General features: G+C 45.6%; 1 protein-coding gene across 3 annotated transcripts in view; it reads right to left on the reverse strand.

The window, feature by feature from the left end:
* Positions 1 to 21,567, reverse strand: part of LOC116987584 (rabphilin-3A-like) — a 124,405-nt gene that overhangs the window by 27,381 nt on the left and 75,457 nt on the right. For 2 of the 3 annotated variants that reach the window (XM_033043738.1, XM_033043737.1), the window contains 8 exons: positions 20,433 to 20,601; positions 14,790 to 14,822; positions 14,060 to 14,098; positions 10,736 to 10,903; positions 3,345 to 3,428; positions 1,960 to 2,022; positions 1,615 to 1,821; positions 1,118 to 1,197 (listed from right to left, as the gene is read on the reverse strand). In XM_033043738.1, coding sequence (XP_032899629.1) covers positions 1,118 to 1,197; positions 1,615 to 1,821; positions 1,960 to 2,022; positions 3,345 to 3,428; positions 10,736 to 10,903; positions 14,060 to 14,098; positions 14,790 to 14,822; positions 20,433 to 20,601 — 843 coding nt within the window. The remainder of the gene's footprint in view (positions 1 to 1,117; positions 1,198 to 1,614; positions 1,822 to 1,959; positions 2,023 to 3,344; positions 3,429 to 10,735; positions 10,904 to 14,059; positions 14,099 to 14,789; positions 14,823 to 20,432; positions 20,602 to 21,567) is intronic. The other variant, XM_033043739.1, reaches the window with a different exon arrangement.

Raw genomic sequence — 21,567 nt, forward strand, 5'->3', positions numbered from 1 at the left:
TCTAGAGATGCTGCCTGACCTGTTGAATTACTCCAGCACTTTGCGCGTCTTTTTTAGGTTGAAGAATACTAACCTCAACTTTGAACTGTGAACTGACTTTGGTTGCATGAAGGAATTAAGGCTTTTCTGCACCAATTTAGAGATTATTAATATATTGAATTGTTGTTTATTATATATTACCTGTGTATTGTGTTTTTTAATTGTATGCTATCCAGTCAGCGGGAAAACGGTACATGATTACAATCAAGGCATCCACACTGTACAGAAACAGAATAAAGGGAATATTGTTTTGTCCGATTAATGATAGTCCGAGCGTCTCCAACGAGGTAGATGGTAGGTCAGAACCGCTCTCTAGTTGGTGATAGGATGGTTCAGTTGCCCGATAACAACTGGGAAGAAATTGTCCCTGAATCTGGAGATGTGCGTTTTCACACTTCTGTACCTCTTGCCTGATCGGAGAGGGGAGAAGAGGGAGTATCCGGGGTGAGACTGGTCCTTGATTGTGCTGCCCTATTACCTGTTGTCACAGAAAGTGCTGTTGAATGCTGTACCATGATCAGTCCCCCTGTATCTTTACCGCAATGTTAGTTTCTGGATGGCTTTATCCCCCCAGGGGCATGAAGACTGAAGGGCAGGGAGAGGGGAGGGGCAGCTCGCTGGTGAAGCATTTGAGGGCGATAGGCGTCGAGCTGATGATGAGCCACGGTGGACCGCCGAGTACGAAGAGGGACCTGGCGGGATTGGGGGGGGCGGCGGTGGAGGGTGCCAAGAACAAAGATGGACCATTGGGACTTTAATGAGTACTTTGTCATTTTGTCAGCACCAAATGCGTGGCGACTCTTTGCACGCTTTGTGTATCGTATGCAAAAACAAAGAATCTCACTGTACCAGGATACATTTGACAGTAGAATAACATTGCATCATTGAATTGAATTGAATAATTGAATCAAATGAATTCTGCTTCCATTGTCGTTTCTGATAAAGAATAAATGCTGACTTTTATTCTCTTGATTGACTAGAAATTGATTTGATATCTTTGGAATCCTCACTCTGTACTTGATCACGGAAGTATAAGAGAAAGGGGGAATTTGAAGTGAAATGAGTCATGCCAGCTCACCTTTGCTCTTACGATGGTGCAGTGCAGAGCGTTGTTGACCTGGTCATATATCAGACTGAACTCCAGTGCTCCCAGTGTCGCTGTGAACACAACCAAGACCATCTGAGCCAACAATCGCTAATGTCAGGGTGAAATGAGCTCTCTCGTCAATCACTCTTATTTTGCTTTAAAATCCATAATCTCTTCTCATAAATGTCACATCACCACATCACAACTCTGATACATCTCCTCTGGTGCTACTGCTGTCATTTCACAGATAACATAGGCACTTATGTTTCATATTGTATTCAATACTAAGACCATAAGCCATGGGAGCTGAATTAGGCCATTCGACCCATCAAGTCAACCCCGCCATTTGATCATACCTGATCTAATTTTCCCTCTCAACTCCATTCTTCTGCCTTCTCGCCGTAACCTTTGATGTCTTTACTAAACTAAACTAAACCAAACCAAATTACACTAATAAAGCCCCTTTGGACTTCCCAAGGATTACTTACTGGGTTCATCCGAATCGTAAGCCTCCTCATCCTCTTCATCCTGCTGTTGCTGTTGGTGGGAGGGAGGCAGTGGGGGGCTGCCGCTGGGTGCAGCAAACTGGCTGGATTGCCTGACGCCTCTCTCTTCCTTCGCTGCCACGTATCCCAAGTCGACTGTTGGGGGGGGCTGACTGGGCACGGAATGTGACAGGGCCGGGGAGCCCACTGCTGTCAAAGACAGAAAACACACAAGAGGGAAGTCTTTCTTTCTTCACTGCCGATCGATGGACCGAGATGAAGACTAGGGAGAATGCGGAATGATGGGCGGGAGAGGGAAGGGACGGGACGGGGGGGGGTCGCTCTTACTTGGCTTCTGCTCGGGGTATCTGGGAGTTGATCCCTGACTTGGTCTATAGGTTGCAGGGCCACCTGTAAACAAGGAGACAAAAACAATGTCAATCCAACAGGTCCACTGCTCTCCAATAATGTCAGTAGGAAGAGCACCAAAATGAAGGTCACCAATGATCGAGGAAGGAAACCTTTCCCTCAAAATACACGTCTGTACAAAGAGGTAGAGCTGCTGCCTAGCAGCACAAGAGACCCGGCTTCGATCCTGACCTCGGGTACTTTGTGTGTGGTGTTTGCGCGTTCTCCCTGTGACCGAGTGGGTTTCTGCCGGTTGCTCAGCTCACCGATTTCACGCCGTCCATCGATCACCTGTTCACACTAGTTCTATGTTATCACACTTACTCGTTCACTCCCGACACACTTAGGGCAATTGACCACGGCCAAATACAAAACCACACGTCTTTGGGATGTGATAGGAAACCAGAGCACCCGGGGGAAACCCACACGGTCACAGGTAACAAGTCCAAACTCCACACAGACAGCACCCAAGGTCAGAATCGAACCCGGGTCTCTGGCAGTGTGAGGCAGCAGCTCTACCTGCCCAATTAACAAAGGAGAACTTTCCCAGGACCTCAACACTAAAAACTCAGCCACGATCTTAGTCAATGGCTGATCATAGGCTGGATGGATTACTCCTGTTGCTATTTTTATCATACTCTGTGTTTATGTTTTTCTGCACAGATTTCCTGATCGTCCCATAGTTTGCTGGAAACTGTGCAGTGGCGTAAGCACCACTTGCGGCCAGAAGACCACAAGACATAGGAGCAGATTTAGGCCATTCGGCCCATCGAGTCATCTCCGCCATCCTTTGACGTCCATACTAATCAAGCCATTGCTTCGCTTAGAGCTGCTGCACAAGATTGTGAGATCGCCTCGGCTGCTAGACTTTCAGCGGCTCATTCATGAGGAGGAATTTCTTTAGTCAGAGGGTAGTGAATCTCTGGTATTCATTGCCGCAGAAGGTTGTGGAAGCCAAGTCATGGGAATTTTTAAGGTGGAGATTGACAGATTCTTGATTAGTACATTATAGGGTGTCAGGGGTTATGGGGAGAAGGCAGGAGAATAGGGTTGAGAGGGAAAGATAGATCAACAATGATTGAATGGGGGAGAATGCTCGGTGGACTGAATGGCCAAATTCTGCTCCTATAACTTATGAACGCGTTCTGAAATGTCCTCCACCTGCCTCCAGCTCCCTCCCATCTCCCTTCAGTAATTCGTCCATTGATCTGACTTTCTTTCCTGAGCGTTGGCATCGTGTCCGATCCCCGCACAGCTGGTCAAGCCTTCCCTCGCGCGCCCCCCATTCGCCTCACCTCATTCCCCACCCCGCGGGAGATACGTACTTGCTTGGGGAGGCTGTGTAGCAGCAGGCTGGTGTTGGGTAGCAGGAGCTCGGGAGCTTGGAGCTGGAGAGTGGCGCCGTCCGGCTGGGGAAAAGGGTTAGAGTTAATGTCAGCAGGGTGAAAGCAATTAAACACAAAATGCTGGCAACAATCGGCAGATTAGGCAACGCTTTACCAGAACGCTGCCTGGATTAGGTGGTTTTAGGCAATAGACAAAAGACAATAAACTATAGATGCAGGAGTAGGCAATTCGGTCCTTCTAGCCAGTGATCATGTGATTCACTGTGATCATGGCTGATTATCCACATTCAGTACCTCGTTCCTGCCTTCTCACCATATCCTCTGACTGCTATAGAAACATAGAAACATAGATATTAGGTGCAGGAGTAGGCCATTCGGCCCTTCGAGCCTGCACCGCCATTCAATATGATCATGGCTGATCATCCAACTCAGTATCCCGTACCTGCCTTCTCTCCATACCCTCTGATCCCCTTAGCCACAAGGGCCACATCTAACTCCCTCTTAAATATAGCCAATGAACTGGCCTCGACTACCCTCTGTGGCAGGGAGTTCCAGAGATTCACCACTCTCTGTGTGAAAAAAGTTCTTCTCATCTCGGTTTCAAAGGATTTCCCCCTTATCCTTAAGCTGTGACCCCTTGTCCTGGACTTCCCCAACATCGGGAGCAATCTTCCTGCATCTAGCCTGTCCAACCCCTTAAGAATTTTGTAAGTTTCTATAAGATCCCCTCTCAATCTCCTAAATTCTAGAGAGTATAAACCAAGTCTATCCAGTCTTTCTTCATAAGACAGTCCTGACATCCCAGGAATCAGTCTGGTGAACCTTCTCTGCACTCCCTCTATGGCAATAATGTCCTTCCTCAGATTTGGTTTCTTTAAGAGCACCAGCTAACTCAGCTATCTTAGCTGCAGGGAGAGGTTGGACAGACTTTCTGGAGTGTCAGAGGCTGAGGGGAGTTTTATCCAGAGCAGGGGAATCTAGAACCAGATGTTTAGTTTGGAGATACAGCATGGAAACAGGCGCCTCGGCTCACCGAGCCCACGTCAACTAGTGATCACCACTAGGGACAATTTACATTTATACCAAGCCAATTAACCTGTATGTTTTTGCAGTGCAGGATGAAACTGGAGGAAACTGGAGGTCCCAGAGAAAACCCCGCAGGTCACAGGGAGAATGTACAAATTCCAGTCAGGATCAAACCTGGGTCTTTGGTGCCGCCTCCAACGCTTAAAGGACACTTGGATAGGTACATAGATAGGAACTGTTCAGACGGATACAGTATGGGCTGAATGCGGGTAAATGGTTTTAGCTTAGAAGGGGCATCTTGGCCAGCATGGACGAGTTGGGCTGAAGGGACTTTTTGCCATGCTCTATGAATTGATAGAATTATATAAAATAATGTGAGGCATTGATAGGGCAGAGAGGCAGAACATTTTTCCCTGAGTGGATTTTCAAAGACTAGAGGGCATAGGTTTAAGGCGATAGGGGCAAAATTTAAAGGAGATGTGCGGGGCAAGCTTTTTTACACAGAGAGTGATGCCAGGGGTTGTGGTGGAGACAGATCTGATAGTGGTGTTTAAGAGGCGTTTAGATAGGCACATGAATGTGCACGGAATGGAGGGATATGGATCATGTGCAGGCAGAGGAGGTTAGTTTAACTTGGCATCATGTTCGACACAGACATTGTGACCCTGTGATGTACTGTTCCTGCGCTGTACTGTTTAGCCAGGTCACATTCACCTCCCTCAGTCGATTTCTCCGCCTTTATCTGCATGTGCATTAATGCCGTTGTCATTATCTTACAGATTTAACCCTGTTACTGTATGTATAATATCAAGCACACAGTAACACACTATTTTGACCCCAAATAGTAATGAGTGGTACTGGTTCTCTGGTCTTTGAAACTTTCTAACTGCTGTAGAAAAGGAATAGACGACAATTCTGGTCAGAACCCTTCTTCTAACTTAGTTCTTCTCATTTTACTAGCCTGGCTGTGAAACTCCATACAGACAGCACCTGAGATCAGGATTAAATCTTGGTTCTCTGGTGCTGTGAGGCAGTGATTCTACCTGAGCCACCCAAAAAATTGACCTGAAACATTATCACAGCTTCTCTGTCCACGGATGCTGCCTGACCTGCTGAGTGTTTCCAGCATTTTCGTTTTTTATTTCAGATTTCCAGCATCTACAATTGGGTTTTTTTAAATTATCAATCATATTCCTCACAGTGTTAGACCAATGCTGAGCAGTAACTGGACTCAAAACAGAGTAGGCATCAAACATGTTGAAATATTTAAGAGATAAGAGTTTGGCAACCCACCCTTCATGAGAATAAATCATTTATAACACTAAACTTAATGCTCTGTGTTCCATTTTAGTAGTCAGAACTCTATTGAAATACTATTAATGGAATTAATGTGGTACTTTTCACATTGAATCATCTCCAAAACAATTACTGTGATGTAACATCTTCTGTTAAGTAAGCAAATGCATTAGCCATTTTGCATGAACGATGTCTCACCAGCAGCTTCAATGAATGATTCATTTGCTTTGCTTTGTATCAAGAGGATATGTGGGTCAGGTTAGCAGAAAAACTTTTCTCATCCATTCTCTTCAGATAATGTCAAAAGCTAGTTTACACAGATTCACTTTAGGTATTTATTCAGCGAGCACTACACAACACTAACCTTAACTATGGACGTCTATGGGTTGTCCTAGGTAACACTGCGTTTTTGCACGTACTATTACCTGTTGCACGGTAGTAAATAATTTATTGACATATTTTATTACTATATATTATTTAGGTTTAGGTTTATTATTGTCACATGTATCGAGGAACAGTGAAAAGCTTTCTGCTCACATGCTAACCAAAGAAATTAGATAATACCATGAATGACATGAATACTAAATTCAAGTATAAATGGTAGAGCGAAGAGAAAGATACAGAGTGTAGAATATGGTTCTCTGCGTTGAAGCGTAACAATTCCAGAGAAAAAAATTCCAATGTCCTCAATGAAGTAGGTTGGATAAATGAGAGCTTATGTAAGGACCGCTCAGAATTTGATAATAGGGGAGAAGAGGCTGTTTCCGAGTCGAATGGTGCGTGCTTTCAAGCTTTTGCATCTTCTGTCTAACAGGAGCAGGAAAAGGATGGAATGACCTGAGTTGTGGGAAAGGTCTCAGATTATGTTGGCTGCTTTCCCTAGGCAGCGTGAAGTGTAGACGGAGTCAATGGTGGGTCTGTGTGATGGACTGGGTTACATCCACAACTCTCTGCAATTTCTTACAGCCTTGGCCACAACTGTTCCCAAACCAAGCTAGGATGTAACCTGACACAATGCTTTCTACGGTGTATTTGTAGAAGTGTGTACGAGTTGTTGGAGACATGCCAAATCTACATGTATTGTGTTCCCAGGCATATTATGCTACTGCAAGTAAGATCCCCATTATTCTGCTGTTGGTACCTATGACAATTAAACACTCTTGATTCTATACAGGGGAAGGTGAAAGGAAGAAATAAGTGAACTTCGGCATGTTTAGGGTGGCGGAGTTAGTGCCACTGCCTCAGCCTAACAATGCAAGTTGATTCCTGACTTTGAATGCTTCCTCTGCAGAGTTTACTTGCTCTTCTTGTGATTATATGGATCTCTGCAGGCTGCTCTGGTTTCCTCCCACCTTTAGTAGGTTTATTGGTTATTGTAAATTCCCACCGACAGTAGGTATGTGGCCGAAGAATCAAACAGAATAGTCGATGGGTATTTGTGCGCAGAATGTGGGGCACAGTGACGCAGCGGTAGAGTTACTGCTTTATAGCGCCAGACACCAGGGTTCGATCCCAACTACTGGTGCTGTCTGCATGGAGTTTGTACATTCTCCCTGTGACCGCATGGGTTTTCTCCAGGTGCTCTGGGTTCCTCCCACATTCCAAAGATGTGCGGGTTTGTAGGTAAATTGGCTTCTGTAAATTACCCATAGTTTGTAGAATGCAAAATTGGAATAACATAGAACTAGTGAATGGGTGATCATTGGTCGGCATGGACACAGTGGGCCGAAGGGTTGTTTCCATGCTGTAACTCTAAACTAAACTAAGGAGAGGGGAATAAGGAGAGAGGAGAATGGTACTGATCGGCTTTTTTTGCAGGGAGTTAAAGGACGGAATGGTATCCGGCGTCATAATGAATAAGGACATTTAAGATGACCTGGTGTTATGCTTGAGAAGTTGGAAGCATTACAGGTGGTTAATTTATGAACTTTGCACAAAGGATATAAACATGTTGAGAACAGTCAATATTTGAGGGAATGGCAACAATATTAGTGTTTTAGATTGTTCATAACCCTTTCCAGTTCTGCATCATCATGTCTTGTGAAAATTACTGGCACAGGAATGATGTCCTTAGTCCATAGGCTATTTTATTCCAAAATACCCTACTCCTACCATAGGAAGGACATGCAGATGCTGGTTTACACTGAAGGTAGACACAAAATGCTGGAGTAACTCAGTGGATCAAGCAGCATGTTGTTTAAGAAGGAACTGCAGATGCTGGAAAATCGAAGGTACACAAAAATGCTGGAGAAACTCAGCGGGTGCAGCAGCATCTATGGAGCAAAGGACATAGGCAATGTTTCACGTTTCGGGTTGAGACCGTTCTTCAGCCTGAGAGTCAGGAGAAGGAAAGGTTCAAAGCTGAATCGGCACTGGTGACCAAGGAAAGGTGGAGCCCACAATGGTTCATTGTTGGCCTATTCATGCTCCTTACTAGTGTTTCTACTAGTACGTCTCCTTGCACTGACCTGGGACAATTCATATCAAATGAGAAGAGTGGAATTGGGCCCCATATCTGAGGAGGGTTGGAGAGTCCAGAGGAGGGTTATGAGAATGATCCCAGCGATGAATGGGTTAATGTATGACCACCATTTGATGGCTCTAGGCCTGTATTCACTGGAGGTTTGAAGAATGAGGGGTGACCTCACTGAAACTTACAGGGAAAGGCCTAGAATGAGTAAATATGAAGAGGATGTTTCCACTAGTGGGTGAGTCTAGGACCAGAAGGCACAGCCTTGAATAAAAGGACGTACCTTTCGTAAGGAGATGATGAGGAATTTCTGTAGTCAGAAGGTGGTGAATCTGTGGAATTCATTGTGACAGACGGCTATGGAAGCTGTCAATGGGCATTGAGAGGCCCAGAGGGGTGTCCATGATTATCACTGGGATTTTTATCAAATTGAACAGACAGGAGGAGGTACAAATTCGAGAACGCAGAGACACAACCAGAAATTTCCAATGATTTACATCAGCCCTTTCTAATGCCCATCAAACATTGTTATCCTCAACATTAATCTAGACGGCTAAAGACTACAAATGAAGGAGATGGGTCTGTGCTACTTGGTAGGAGGATTAAAAGAGAGGCAACAATTGTTTTTCATCCAACTGATGAAGGAGGACACAAAAGGGGGTGGCACCGTGCCGCAGCGGTAGAGTTGCTGCCTTACAGCAACCCGGGTTCGATCCAGACTACGGGTGTGTTTGTGGGAAGTTTGTACGTTCTCCCTGTGACCGCATGGGTTTCCTCTGGGTCCTCCGGTTTCTTCCCACACTCCAAAGACGTACAGGTTTGTAGGTTAATTGGTGTTAGTAAAAATTGAAAATTGTTCCCAGTGTGTATGATAGTGCTAGTGTATGGGGGTTAGAATCATAGAATCATAGAAAGTAGGTGCGAGAGTAGACCACCAGGTCCGTCGAGCCCGCACCGCCATTCACTCATGGCTGAACACTAAACAGACACACTTACCCACAAACAGTAGACACAAGACACAGAACACAAGACACTACCCTCCCCTTTATACCGCTATCACCCCTCTCCACCCCAAGAACCGCGTGATCTCCTGGGGGAGGCAAAAAACCGGATAAAAACCCAAATCTAAAGTAAATGCTGGAGGAACTCAGCGGGTTAGGCAGCATTTCTGGAGAACATGCTTAGGTGACGTTTTAGGTCGGGATCCTTCTTCAGACTGATTATCGTGTGGGGGGTGCGCGGGTGAAAGCTAGAAGTGGAATTCACTGCCTGAAAGGAAGATGGAAGCAGAAATCCTTCATAAAGTACCAAAAGAGAAGCTTGTGAAGAGTTAAGGGCCTGTCCCACTTGGCCGTCATTTATGCGACAGGCCGGTGGTGACTGACTCGCGACGGTCGCGCGCGTCATCGTGCGTCTTCATCCGTCAGCACAGCCGTCTGGAATGTATGATGTCATTTGAATACCCAGTTTATCATATTTATGGTGATTTTCTAAAATGTTCCAGTTTCTTGAGTGGTGCTAGCAATTGGAAAACTGCTCCATGCGACCGTCCCGCGCGGCCCACATGCTATCCATGCGTCTCAACGCGATGATGAGGTCGCGTAAATGACAGCCAAGTGGGACAGGCCCTTAAGTCAAGCAATGAACAAAGTAACTAAATACTGGCACTTTATACTGTCACTGCAGTGCCACTTTGCATGATCTGTGTTCCTTCTCTGTGTACATTATAAACATACAATGGAGACACAGCACTTTGTATTTTGTTTTATAAACGTACTAATTAGGATCAGGAGATAAATTGCTGCATTAAATCAGCAGGTCAGGAACATTTATGGAGAACATGGATAGGTGACATTTTGGGGTGGAACGCCTTTACAGACTGATTGTGGGGGTTGGGTGAGATGGGAGGAGAAGATTCACCTCCCTCTTTAGTCAGATGGTGGTGAATCTGTGGTATTCATTGCCACGGACAGCTGTGGAGGCCAAGGCATTGGATATTTTTAAAGCGAAGATTGATGTCCTTGATTAGTAAGTGTGTAAAAGGTTACGGAGAGAAGGCAGGAGACTGGGGTTGAGAGGAAAAGATAAATCAGCCATGATTGAATGGCAGAGTACACTCGATGGGAAGAATGGCCTAATTCTGCTCCTACGACTTATGAACATAAGACAGCTGGGAGAGGGGGTGGGCAGGTCCAAGTCTGTTGAGGAGCAGGAGAAGGCTCCTCTACCCCTCAGGCCCATTCAATAAGACCAAGGTTGTAAGGGCACAAAGTGCTGGAGTAACTCAGCAGGTCAGGAAGAATCCCTCGAGAACAAGGATAGGTGACACTTTGGGTCGAGACCTTTCTTCTGACTGATTATAGGGGGGAGAAGATAGCTGGAAGAGGGGACTGGTGGTCAAAGCAAGATCAAGCAGATGGAGGAGACCAAAGCTGATCATGCCCACCCTATATAGAAAAAGAAAGAATGGCTGGATATGAAAGGTGCAGGGAGTGAGAGAAAGAAATAATGCGAGACACGATAGGCACTAAAGGAGGGAAAAGCGGAGGGTTGGAAGGGTACTTCAGGTGAGACTGACCTGCTGGGCTCCTGTTGCTGCTTCCCTCCATGTCACCACTGTACCCGTCCTGACCCTCACCTCCTCCGCATTCACTGCCTGCCACCATGCGTGGCTCTGCCGGCCAGGCTCCTGAAGAAGTGTAGCTGGGAGCACCGCGGCCTGCAGGCCCAGGCTCGACTTCCATGCCTGAGGAGAGAGCAGCCGCAGTAAACAAAATCATGAGGGGAATCAATCGGGTAGACGCACAGAGTCTCTTGCCCAAAGAAGGGGAATCGAGAACCAGAGGTCATAGGTTTAAGGTGAGGGAGGAAGGAGTTAATAGAGCTAGAGTTTAGGTTAGAGATACAGTAACAGGCCCTTCAACCCACTGAGACCACACCGACCAGCGATTCCCGAACACTAACATTATCTACACACTCTGGACAATTTCCAATTAACCCATAAACCTGTACGTCTTTGGAGCATTGGAGGAAACTGGAACACCAGTGGAAAACCCACGCGGTCACGGGGAGAACGTATAAACTCCCTACAGACAGCGCCCAAAGTCAGGATCGAACCTGGGTCTTTGGCGCTGTAAAGCAGCAACTCTACTGCTGCGCCACCATGCTGCCCTTGGCCCTGAGGCAACATTTTTGCATAATGGGTGGTGAGTATATGAAACGAGCTGCCGGAGGAGGTTGTTGAGGCATATATTATCGTAAAGTTTAAGAAACATTTAGACAGGTACATGGATAGGATAGGTTTAGAGAGATATGGGCCAAATACAGGCAGGTGGGACAAGTGTAGATGGGACATGTTGGTCGGCGTGCGCAAGTTGGGTCGAGGCGCCTGATTCCACGCTGTATGACTCGATAACAAAGAGTGCATTAGAGCTCCAGGGAGCACAGGAAGGTGGGGAGACACACATACTGGACGAATGCTCCTGCAAGGAGGGCTATCCCACCGGTGGAAGGGGAAGGAGGGCAATCTCGCCACCACCTCTCTCACAGGGTTTTCCATTTGAGCTTTGCACCCATGTATAACCCTGCATAGTTCTGTCCAACGTTCTTGGTGCCTTTTCAATAATAATCCAGTTATTGATGCTCGACATGGCTCTTTGTCCCCGAGTCAGGTTTATCAACCCACTTAAATATAAATACTATATTTTATACTTTGCAGAATCTTATCAATGCTGATTGATTCTCACAGCTATAACCTAAAGTCTGATTCACCTGAGTTTGGAAACTTGCTCATTTCCAATCCACGCATCACTGCCTTAGGTAAATATGTACCTATTGCAGTTTCATTGGATATAATTTGTTTGTGTGGAATTCAACAGCATGTTCAATCTGTTGAAGATACTATCAGCAGATATTTAAATACTAGATATGTATACTAGATTTGTTGTCACAGTTGGTGTCATGTAAACTCCAAACTTCCTCTCGGCTGATTTTGCATGCATTGAGGGTCAGAGTAATTGAGAGTCAAACAGTGTGGAAACAGGCCCTTCGGCCCAACTTGCCTACACCGACCAACATGTCCCATCCACACTAGTCTAGTGTAACCCTGTCTACAGGATTGGGGCAAGTAAAGGGGTGACTTCATTTTAAAGATATTTATTACATTTAAATCTAGTGTTAGATTTCCTTAACCTTGTGGCTATGGTGTACTGTTGGAAGCAAGTTAAATGTGTTACATCAGTAATTTGTTCGGTACTCAGTTAAATAAATAACTATCCTTGAAAGTGGCGTCACAGGTGGATAGGGTGGCCAAAAAGGCTTTCGGCACATTGGCCTTCATTAGTCAGTGTTTTGAGTAAAGAGGTTGGGAGGTCATGTTGCAGTAATATAAGATGTTGGTGAGGCCTCAATTAGAATATTGCTTTCAGCACCATACTATAGGGAGGATGTTGTCAAACTGGAAAGGGTGGAGAATATTTACGAGGGCGTTGCTAGGACTTGAGAGCCTGAGCTATGGGGAAAGTTTGAACAGGCTCGGACTCTATTACTTGAAGTGCAGTAGCATGAGGAAAAAGCCTCAGAAAATAAAGGATGCATCTTTAGAAAGGTGATGAGGAGCAATTTATTTAGCCAGAGGCTGGTGAATCTGTGGAATTCTTTGGCACCGACAGTGCAGAAGCCAAGTCTTTGCATATTATTAAAGTGGAGATTGATAGATTCTTGATGAGTAGGGGTATCAAAGGTTACCGGGGAAGGCTGAAGAATGAGGTTGAGAGGAAAAGATAGATCTGCCATGATTGAATGGCGGAGCAGGCTCGATGGATTGAATGGCCTAAATCTGCTCCCAAATTTTATGAACTTATAAAGAGGAACAGACGATGCATTGATAGGCTTTGGATGAAATAAAGTGCAGTAGGCTGTACTGTAAATTCTAATTCCAAGATTCTATCCTCTTTAGATCCGTAGAATTTATTCATGACTCCAGAATCTTTTGAAAAATATCACCAGCTCAGGCTTCGGGCAGCCTGGTGTGGCAGCGGTAGAGTTGTTACCTTATAGGGACAGAGACACGGGTTTAATCCTGACTCGTGCTGTCTGTATGGAGTTTGTATTTTCTCCTTGTGACTGCGTGAGATTTCTCCGGGTTCTCTGGTTTCTGTCCACATTCCAAAAACGTGTAGGTTGAGGTGAATTGGCTTCTGTAAATTGTCCATAGTGTGTAGGATAGAACAAGTGTATGGTGATCATTGGTCGACATGGACTCGGTGGGGAAAGGTCCTGTTCCACGATTATATCTCCAAAACTAAAACAAATTCACTGCCATCTCTGGGACTCTACTCAGCAAGTCATTTAAAAACTGATCAGGAAAATATTAATAATAATAATAATAATGGATGGGATTTATATAGCGCCTTTCTAATACTCAAGGCGCTTTACATCGCATTATTCATTCACTCCTCAGTCACACTCGGTGGTGGTAAGCTACTTCTGTAGCCACAGCTGCCCTGGGGCAGACTGACGGAAGCGTGGCTGCCAATCTGCGCCTACGGCCCCTCCGACCACCACCAGTCACTCACACACATTCACACACAGGCAAATGTGGGTGAAGTGTCTTGCCCAAGGACACAACAACAGTATGCACTCCAAGCGGGATTCGAACCGGCTACCTTCCGGTTGCCAGCCGAACACTTAGCCCATTGTGCCATCTGTCGTCCCGATTAGAAATTAGAAATAAAGAACTGCAGATGTTGGTTTATCTCCAGAGATACAAACTGTCCCGCTGAGTTACTCCAGCATTTTGGGTCTATCAGAAAAATATTCAAATATTCCCTGATTCCCCCTCCCCCCCCAAATAAAATGTCACCCTTACCAAGACCAGTGTAGGGTGGATCGGGATAATTACCTGACTTTCTGCGGATTCCTCCCTTCTCATCCGTATCTCCTGTGCAACACAGAACAACAAGACATCAACTGAGTGCCAACCGTGCCAGGGATTTGAGGAGAGGTGATGTGGATGTGTGTGAAGGATGCAGGAGGGAGAAATGTACTCAGGCACTTGTACGTGAAATGGACCCTCATTTATTATTTTGGGAAGATCCCTCACTCCCCACCCCATCAGGTTTTTTCCAAATCCTTCAGGATGAAAATTTAGAGGTAATAATAATTAAGATAATAATTGCCTTAGGTAAATATCTACATCTTGCAGTTTCATAGGACATAATTTGTTTGTGCGGAAATTGGATAGCATGTAAAATGTGTTGGAAGGAACTGCAGATGCTGGTTTAAATCTTCATTCTGAAGAAGGGTCTCGACCCGAAACGTCACCCATTCCTTCTCTCCAGAAATGCTGCCTGCCCCGCTGAGTTACTCCAGAATTTGTGTCTACATACACTAGTCCTACCTGCCTGATAGTTTCAAGAGACTCTGTGTGTCTACCCAATCTATTCACCTCTACAAGATCACTCCTTATCCTCCTGCGCTCCAAGGTGAAGAGCCCAATTCTCCAAAAAGGAGTAACTGAACAAGCTGTTACTTGAAAGTGACATTGTTGAAGTCTTGATCGATGTGATTGGGTTGAGGAGATAGAGTTCAGGACTAAGCAACGTGCTTGTGCTGTGTTCAGTTAGACTTACCGTGCTCGGCTGGGGCACCACCTTCAGCTTGACCTGTAGAACAATAGAATGGGAGAAAATTGAGAGACTGCAGATTCATGGGCCAACGATGAAGAAAACAAGGTTGGTGACCAAGCCATTGATTGACTAAATTTAGGGCATCAGGGTGGCGCAGCTGTAAAGTTACTGCCTCACAGCTCCACAGACCTAGGTTCGATCCTCACTATGGGTTTGTACATTCTCCCTGTGACCGTGAGGGTTTTCTCCAGGTGCCCCAGTTTCCTCCCACATCCCAAAGAAGTGAGATTTGTAGGTTAATTGGCTTCTGTAAATTCTCCCTTGTGTGTACAACAGAACTAGAGTACGAGTAATCGCTGGTCGGTGCGGACTTGGTGGGCTGAAGGACCGGTTTCCATACTGTTTCTCAAGAAACTAAAAAAAAACTATATCTTTGGGGTGGGGTGTAATACAGTGTGGAGACAGGTCCTTCGACCCACTTTGCCTATGCCGACCAAGATGCCCCATCTACACTATTCCCACTTTCCTGCATTTGGCCAATATTCCTCTAAACCTTTTCTATCCATGTACCTGTCCAAATGTCTTTTAAATGTTGTGATGGTATCTGCCTCAACTACATCCTCTGGTCGGTTCCAAATATCCACCATCCCTTGTGTGAAAAACTTGCCCCTCTGGTTCCTCTTTCCTCTCTCCTTAAACTTATGTACTCTGGTTCTTCATTCCCCTATTCTGGGTAAAAGGTTCTGTGCATTTACCCTACCTATCCCCCTCTTAATCTTATACACCTCCATAAGATCACCTCCCATCCTCCTGTGCTCCAAGGAATGTAGTCCTAGTCTGCTCAACCTCTCCCTTTACCTTAAGCCCTCGAATCCTGGCAATGTGGAAATGGCTGAGACTGTGGTGTGAGGCCAGAGAAGGGAGGAGCTGCTTGTTTGCCATTCCTGTAGCTGGTGTAAAGTTTGCAGAGGGGCCTAGTATGCTGTGAGGAAAGAAAACAGAGTGGGGCGGAGTAACCCATGCTCTTCGATGGTTCGTTCCCCACCCCTGACACCACGTCCAGTGTCCAACATCAGCTCTCCCTGTCAGTCAGTGGGCAGTTCCCTCCAATAGCGAATGATGAGACAGTGCAAGAAGGAACTGCAGATGGTGGTTTCCACTGTAGACACAAAATGTTGGAGTAACTCAGCGGGCCTAGCAGCATCTCTGGAGAAAAGGAATAGATGACATTTCGGGTCGAGAGCTGCTGCACCCACTGAGTTTCTCCAGCATTTTGTGTACCTTACTTTTAATAAATGATTTGTTAGCCGTTAATGACAATGTCAGGCGAGAGGACCAATCACATTGCTGGAGGAGGAGCCATCTTGGGGAACGGCTGCTAACCAGCAGCCGTCCGTTTAATTCACATTTTTTTTGTAGTTCTAGTGAGTCCTGTGTTTTGTTTGTGGGAGAAATAGACATTTTAATGTGGGGGGAAGGGGGTAACTATATTTCTAGGTCCCTACCTGGTCGGTGAGGCAGCTGTTTCTCCGGGCTGCCCCATCGACCCGTCCTCGTGGCCTACCAGCGGGCGTGGAGCGTCGTTTCCTGGCGGGGATCGCCCAGCACCTCGGCTTCGGTGGCGGCACAGCGCTGGAGCGCTATCGCGTCGCGGAGCGGGCGATGCCTTGCCTGGGTCGCCGCGCTGGAGCTCCGGTGAGCTGTGACCGCCGAGTTCAACACCTCCGGGCTGCGGGTCTGCGGAGCGGGCGGCGCCGACTTCAACATCGGGTGCCTGGGAGCTCCAAACCGGCGTTGCCTTGTCTGCTTCTGAAGCCGCGGTCTCCGGTAAGAAAGCGGCCGTTCCAGGTGGCCCAGCCGCTGAGAGGACTCTCCCGACGCCGGGGCAACAGCACCCGGCGAGAACGGCCAGGAACATCGGGCCTCCGTAGAGGCAATAGCGGAGGCCTCAATAGGCCTGACTTTGGGAGAACTGGGGATGGGGACTGGACATTGTGCCTTCCCCCACAGTGGTAACCATTGTGGGGGGATGATTTTTGTGTGTAAGTGATTATTTTAGTTTGTGTCCAAGATGGCTGTCGGAAGGGAGAGTGTACGCTGGCGCGGTTTAGCTGCCGCTGCTCTCTCTTCACATTGTGTTTTTGATTTTTTTGTCTTTGGATCAAATTCTGTCTTTAATTTGTGTATTGGTGATGTCTTTATTATTTATTTTACTCCGATTATATGTTTTTTACTCTTGTTAAATTCTGTAAGGTGTCCTTGAGACTTTTGAAAGGCGCCCATAAATAAAATTTATTATTATTATTATGAGTTGTTTGGCCTGCTGCCCTGCCTGTGCTTGAAAATGCAATGCTTAATTGGAAATGAAATGAAATGACAATGCCATGAGTTGTTTGGCCTGCTGCCCTGCCTGTGCTTGAAAGTGCAATGCTTAATTGGAAATGAAATGAAACAAAATGACAATGACATGAGTTGTTTGGCCTGCTGCCCTTCCTGTGCTTGAAACTGCAAGGCTTTATTAGATCCAACTGTGTTTGGAAGGAATAAATGCTTTATTAGGTCCAACTGTGTTTAGTCCAAAAGACCCGCTCGTTTCGTGACTTCCGCTTAGTGGACAGGTTGCGCTGATTGCGTAATTTCCGGTGAGTGCAGAGGTCGTGCTGATTGAGTAATTTCCGGTAAGTGCAGAGGTCACACTGATTGCGGAAGCCCCACAGTGGAGAGGCCATGCTCAGCCGTCTGAGTAGATTCAAGAAAGTTTACTGTTGTAAATATGGTGTGTGAGTCAGTGTGTGTGAGTCTGTGTGTGAGTGTGTGTGTATGTGTGTGTATGTGTATGTGTGTGAGTCTATGTGTCTGTGTGCGTGTGCGTGTGTGTGTGTATATTGGAATTGGTGGAATATTGCTTTGGGGACCAGCCCTCCCCTGTGAACCTGGGACCTAACGGGTCCCACTTAGTCTAGTATCTTTTAAATGTTGTTGTAGTATCTGCCTTAACTGTCTCCTCTAGTTGCTCGTTCCATATACCCACCACCCTTTGTGTGAAAAAGCTGCCCCTCAGGTTCCAATTCAATCTTACCCCCCCTCACCTGAGCGGCACAGTGGCGCAGCGGTAGAGTTACTGCCTCACACCACCAGAGACCTTTCTTAGAGTTGGCATCGTGTTCAGCACAGACATAACACAGAGTGCATGCAATTAGTTTGTTATGGTGACATTATGATTTTAGAAATAAATTGGCAAGTAATCAAATCCAAACAAGACCATCCCGGAGAACGGAGCGCCAGATGGGATTCAATACCGCCTGGCATTCAGCTGCAGGTAATTATATGTATTATATGTATGTATTGTATTATATACATGTTAGAATTCTTGTATATCACTAGGTGAGCTGTTTTATTAGGCAGTTTATAATGTGCAGCTACGGAAATGTTTACAACCACATTGCTGACACATTGAAATTCAATAATTTTTACTGCATCGCTTTGAGCAAACCAGCGTGGACTAATGTGAAAACACCCAGCTAGTTGATTCAGAAAAAATCTTTGTACTTCTGCCTTAGATGAAAGACGTTTGAGTGAGTAGTGAGCATTTGCTAAAAACAAAGATTTTTGAACTGCTAGGAATTTGAATTGATGGACCTGGAAGGAATGAAAAATTATGGCTGATCCCTACAGATAATAGGAACTATTGACTGAAAAATGTGGCCATTTTCCCAGGGAGCATCCAACAAAGATTAATTCATGGCGACACATCTGCAGTAGCTGCTCATGTGAACCAAGCACATGCGATTTTATACATGAGAGATTTGGAAATGAAAATGTATTTTTATTATTATCTTATAGAGGTGTACAAAATCATGAGAGGAATAGAGTGGGTAGACGCACAGATTTTCTAGCCGAGAGCAGGGTAATCGAGATTCAGAGGACATAGGTTTAAGGTGAGGGGGGGAAAGATTTAATTGGATCCTGAGGGGTACCTTTCTCACACAAAGGGTGGTGAGAGTATGGAACGAGCTGCTGGAGGAGATAGTTGAGGCAAATATTATTGCGATGTTTAAGAAACATTTAGGCAGTTGCATGGATAGGACAGGTTTAGAGGGATATAGGCCAAAATGCAGGCAGGTGGGACTAGTGTAGATGGGGCATGTTTGTCGGCGAGGGCTAGTTGGGCCGAAGGGCCTGTTTCCACGTTGTATGACTATAATTCTACGACTAAGATAGAGCTGCCTACAAATAAATACAATGCTACGCATGTTATAGACCAAACAATTACCAGATGAAACAGGATTCATGGAAAGAGGGATAGGGAGTAGGGCAAATTAATGTTATAAAAGTATTTAATTTGATAAGATCGCTTGATTTCTCATTTTTATTAGTTGATCTGATGGGAGTAGATTAGAAGTAACATCACTCTTAACATAGAAACAGAACAGTACACGAACATGCCTTTTGGCCCACCGTGCCCAGATTGAACATGATGTCAAATTATAATCATCTGATGAAGGATCTCGACCCTAAATATCACCTATTCCTTTTCTCCAGAGATGCTGCCTAACCCGCTGAGTTACTCCAACATTTTGTGTCTATCATCTCTTCTGTCAATATTCCTCCAGTCCATATTCCTCCATTCCTAGCATAACCATGTGCCTATCTAAAAGCCTCTTAAATGCCACTATCATATTTGCCTCTACCACCATTCCTGGCAGCATGTTCCAGGCACCCACCACTCCTGATGTAAAAACACCTGTACATCTCCTTCAAACTTTGCTCCCTCTCTCCTTAAAGCTATGGCCTCTAGCCCTCGACATTTCCACCTTCTGGGAAAAAAGGTTCTGACTGTCTACCCTATCTATGCTTCTCATCGTTTTATATACTTCTATCAGGTCTCCCGTTAATATCCATCTTTTGAGGAAACAATCCATTTTCTCATTGAAACCAACCGAATAATGAAAGGCCTACATGGAGTGGATACGGAGAGGATGTTTCCAACAGTGGGAGAATCTAGGACCATAGGGCACAGCCTCAGAATAAAATGACGTACCTTTAGAAGGGGGATGAGGAGGAATTTCTTTAGCCAGACAGTGGCGAATCTGTGGAATACATTGCCACAGATGGCAGTGGAGGCCAAAAAAAACAGACTTGGTGGGCCGAAGGGCCTGTGTCCACACTGTACCTCTAAACTAAACTAAACTAAACTATAGTTTCATTCCCACAATGCTCCAGCTCACAGGGTAGGTAAGTCTAAAACTAGAGGGCATAGATTTAAGGTGAGAGGGGAAAGATTTAAAATGGACCTGAGGTACATCTTTTCCACACCGAGGTCATGTGCATCATGAATGAATGATATTTTATTATCACATTTGACGTGTCACACAAGTATGCAGAGCCGCCATATATAGGGTGTTAACAAAGTATTCCATTTAGTCACCAATGGCCCCTCTTCATTCTTTGTTCTCCCCCCCCCCCCCCATGCTGGGTCCCACTTTGTGCTAAGCGGTGCACCCTCTGCGAGCAGGAGGCAGGAACCTTGATTAAGGGAGTACCAAACCTGATCAGGACCTCGTTATAGATGGCACCCAGCCAGATCAGCAGAGAATCAAGCCACACAATGTGTGCTCTCGGTTTTCCTCAGTTGAGTTCACTCACCTCTGCTCTGAGTCCAGTTGTGGGAAGGGTTCTGCTCAGCACCGGGAGGTTCCTGTGAAGGATGTTCTGCTTTGACCAGCTGTGCATTCTGCTTGTCAACAGGGATTGATTCAGGCAGTCCCTGCTTCGGCAAACCTTTGAAGAACCAAGCACCAGAACGTTTCCAGACCTGTGTTGGGATCCGTGCAAAAGCTTATTAAAAGGCACAAGTTATCAATTGATTGAAGATAGACACAAAGTGCTGGAGTGACTCAGTGGGTCAGGCAGCATCTCTGTAGAAAAAGGATCGGGACTCTTCTTCGGTCGGGACCTTGCCAACACATAAGAACAGATTAGAAGCAAAAGGAAACAAATGAAATGGAATGGGTGAATGTAGGAGTTCTGCTCATGTGGCAGATAACAGCCAACATGACTGATGGAGACAAACATTTGTTTGTGTGTTGAGCGTTCTATCTGCATAATTTTGTAAAACATGCTGCACCTAATCTGTGATATGTGGTGATCACAGGTTATGAGAGAGTAGTGCAGTGGGTTGCATTCCTCGGAAATAAACATTGTTGCATTATCGATGCATGCGTAAAGAAATGCGAGTTATAGTCATATAGCATGGAAACAGGTCCTTCAGCCCATGACGTTCAAGAGGCCCTATCTACACTAGTCCCACTTGCCCACATTTATATACACGTTAATACCTGTGACAACTACCTCCTCTGGCAACTTGTTCCACATCCCGACCAAAGATGCCCCTCGGGTTTCTATGATATCTTTCCCCTCTCACCTTAAACCTATATCCCTTGTTTCTTGATTCCCCTACTTCAAGCGTTGGGGGAAAAAACAGGTTTATTTGAGCTTTTTTTTTCACATACATTCCCCGCAAATTATATTCCGTGCCTCAAATTTTCGGGTATCGGTCTATGAATTCTGTAAGGGTGGGTTTCCCCAAGGAGGGGATTACCTGCACCCCACACGCATTCTTAAACTCAGGTCAAAACAAAGATCTACAGATGCTGGTTCATACACAAAACACAATGTGCTGGAGTAACTCAGCAGGTCAGGCAGCTTCTCTGGAGAACATGGATAGATGATGATCGACCCAAAACGCCACCTATCCATATTTTCCAGAGGTGCAGTCGGA

The sequence above is a fragment of the Amblyraja radiata genome, chromosome 25, assembly GCF_010909765.2.
Source record: "Amblyraja radiata isolate CabotCenter1 chromosome 25, sAmbRad1.1.pri, whole genome shotgun sequence".
Taxonomy (NCBI): domain Eukaryota; kingdom Metazoa; phylum Chordata; class Chondrichthyes; order Rajiformes; family Rajidae; genus Amblyraja; species Amblyraja radiata.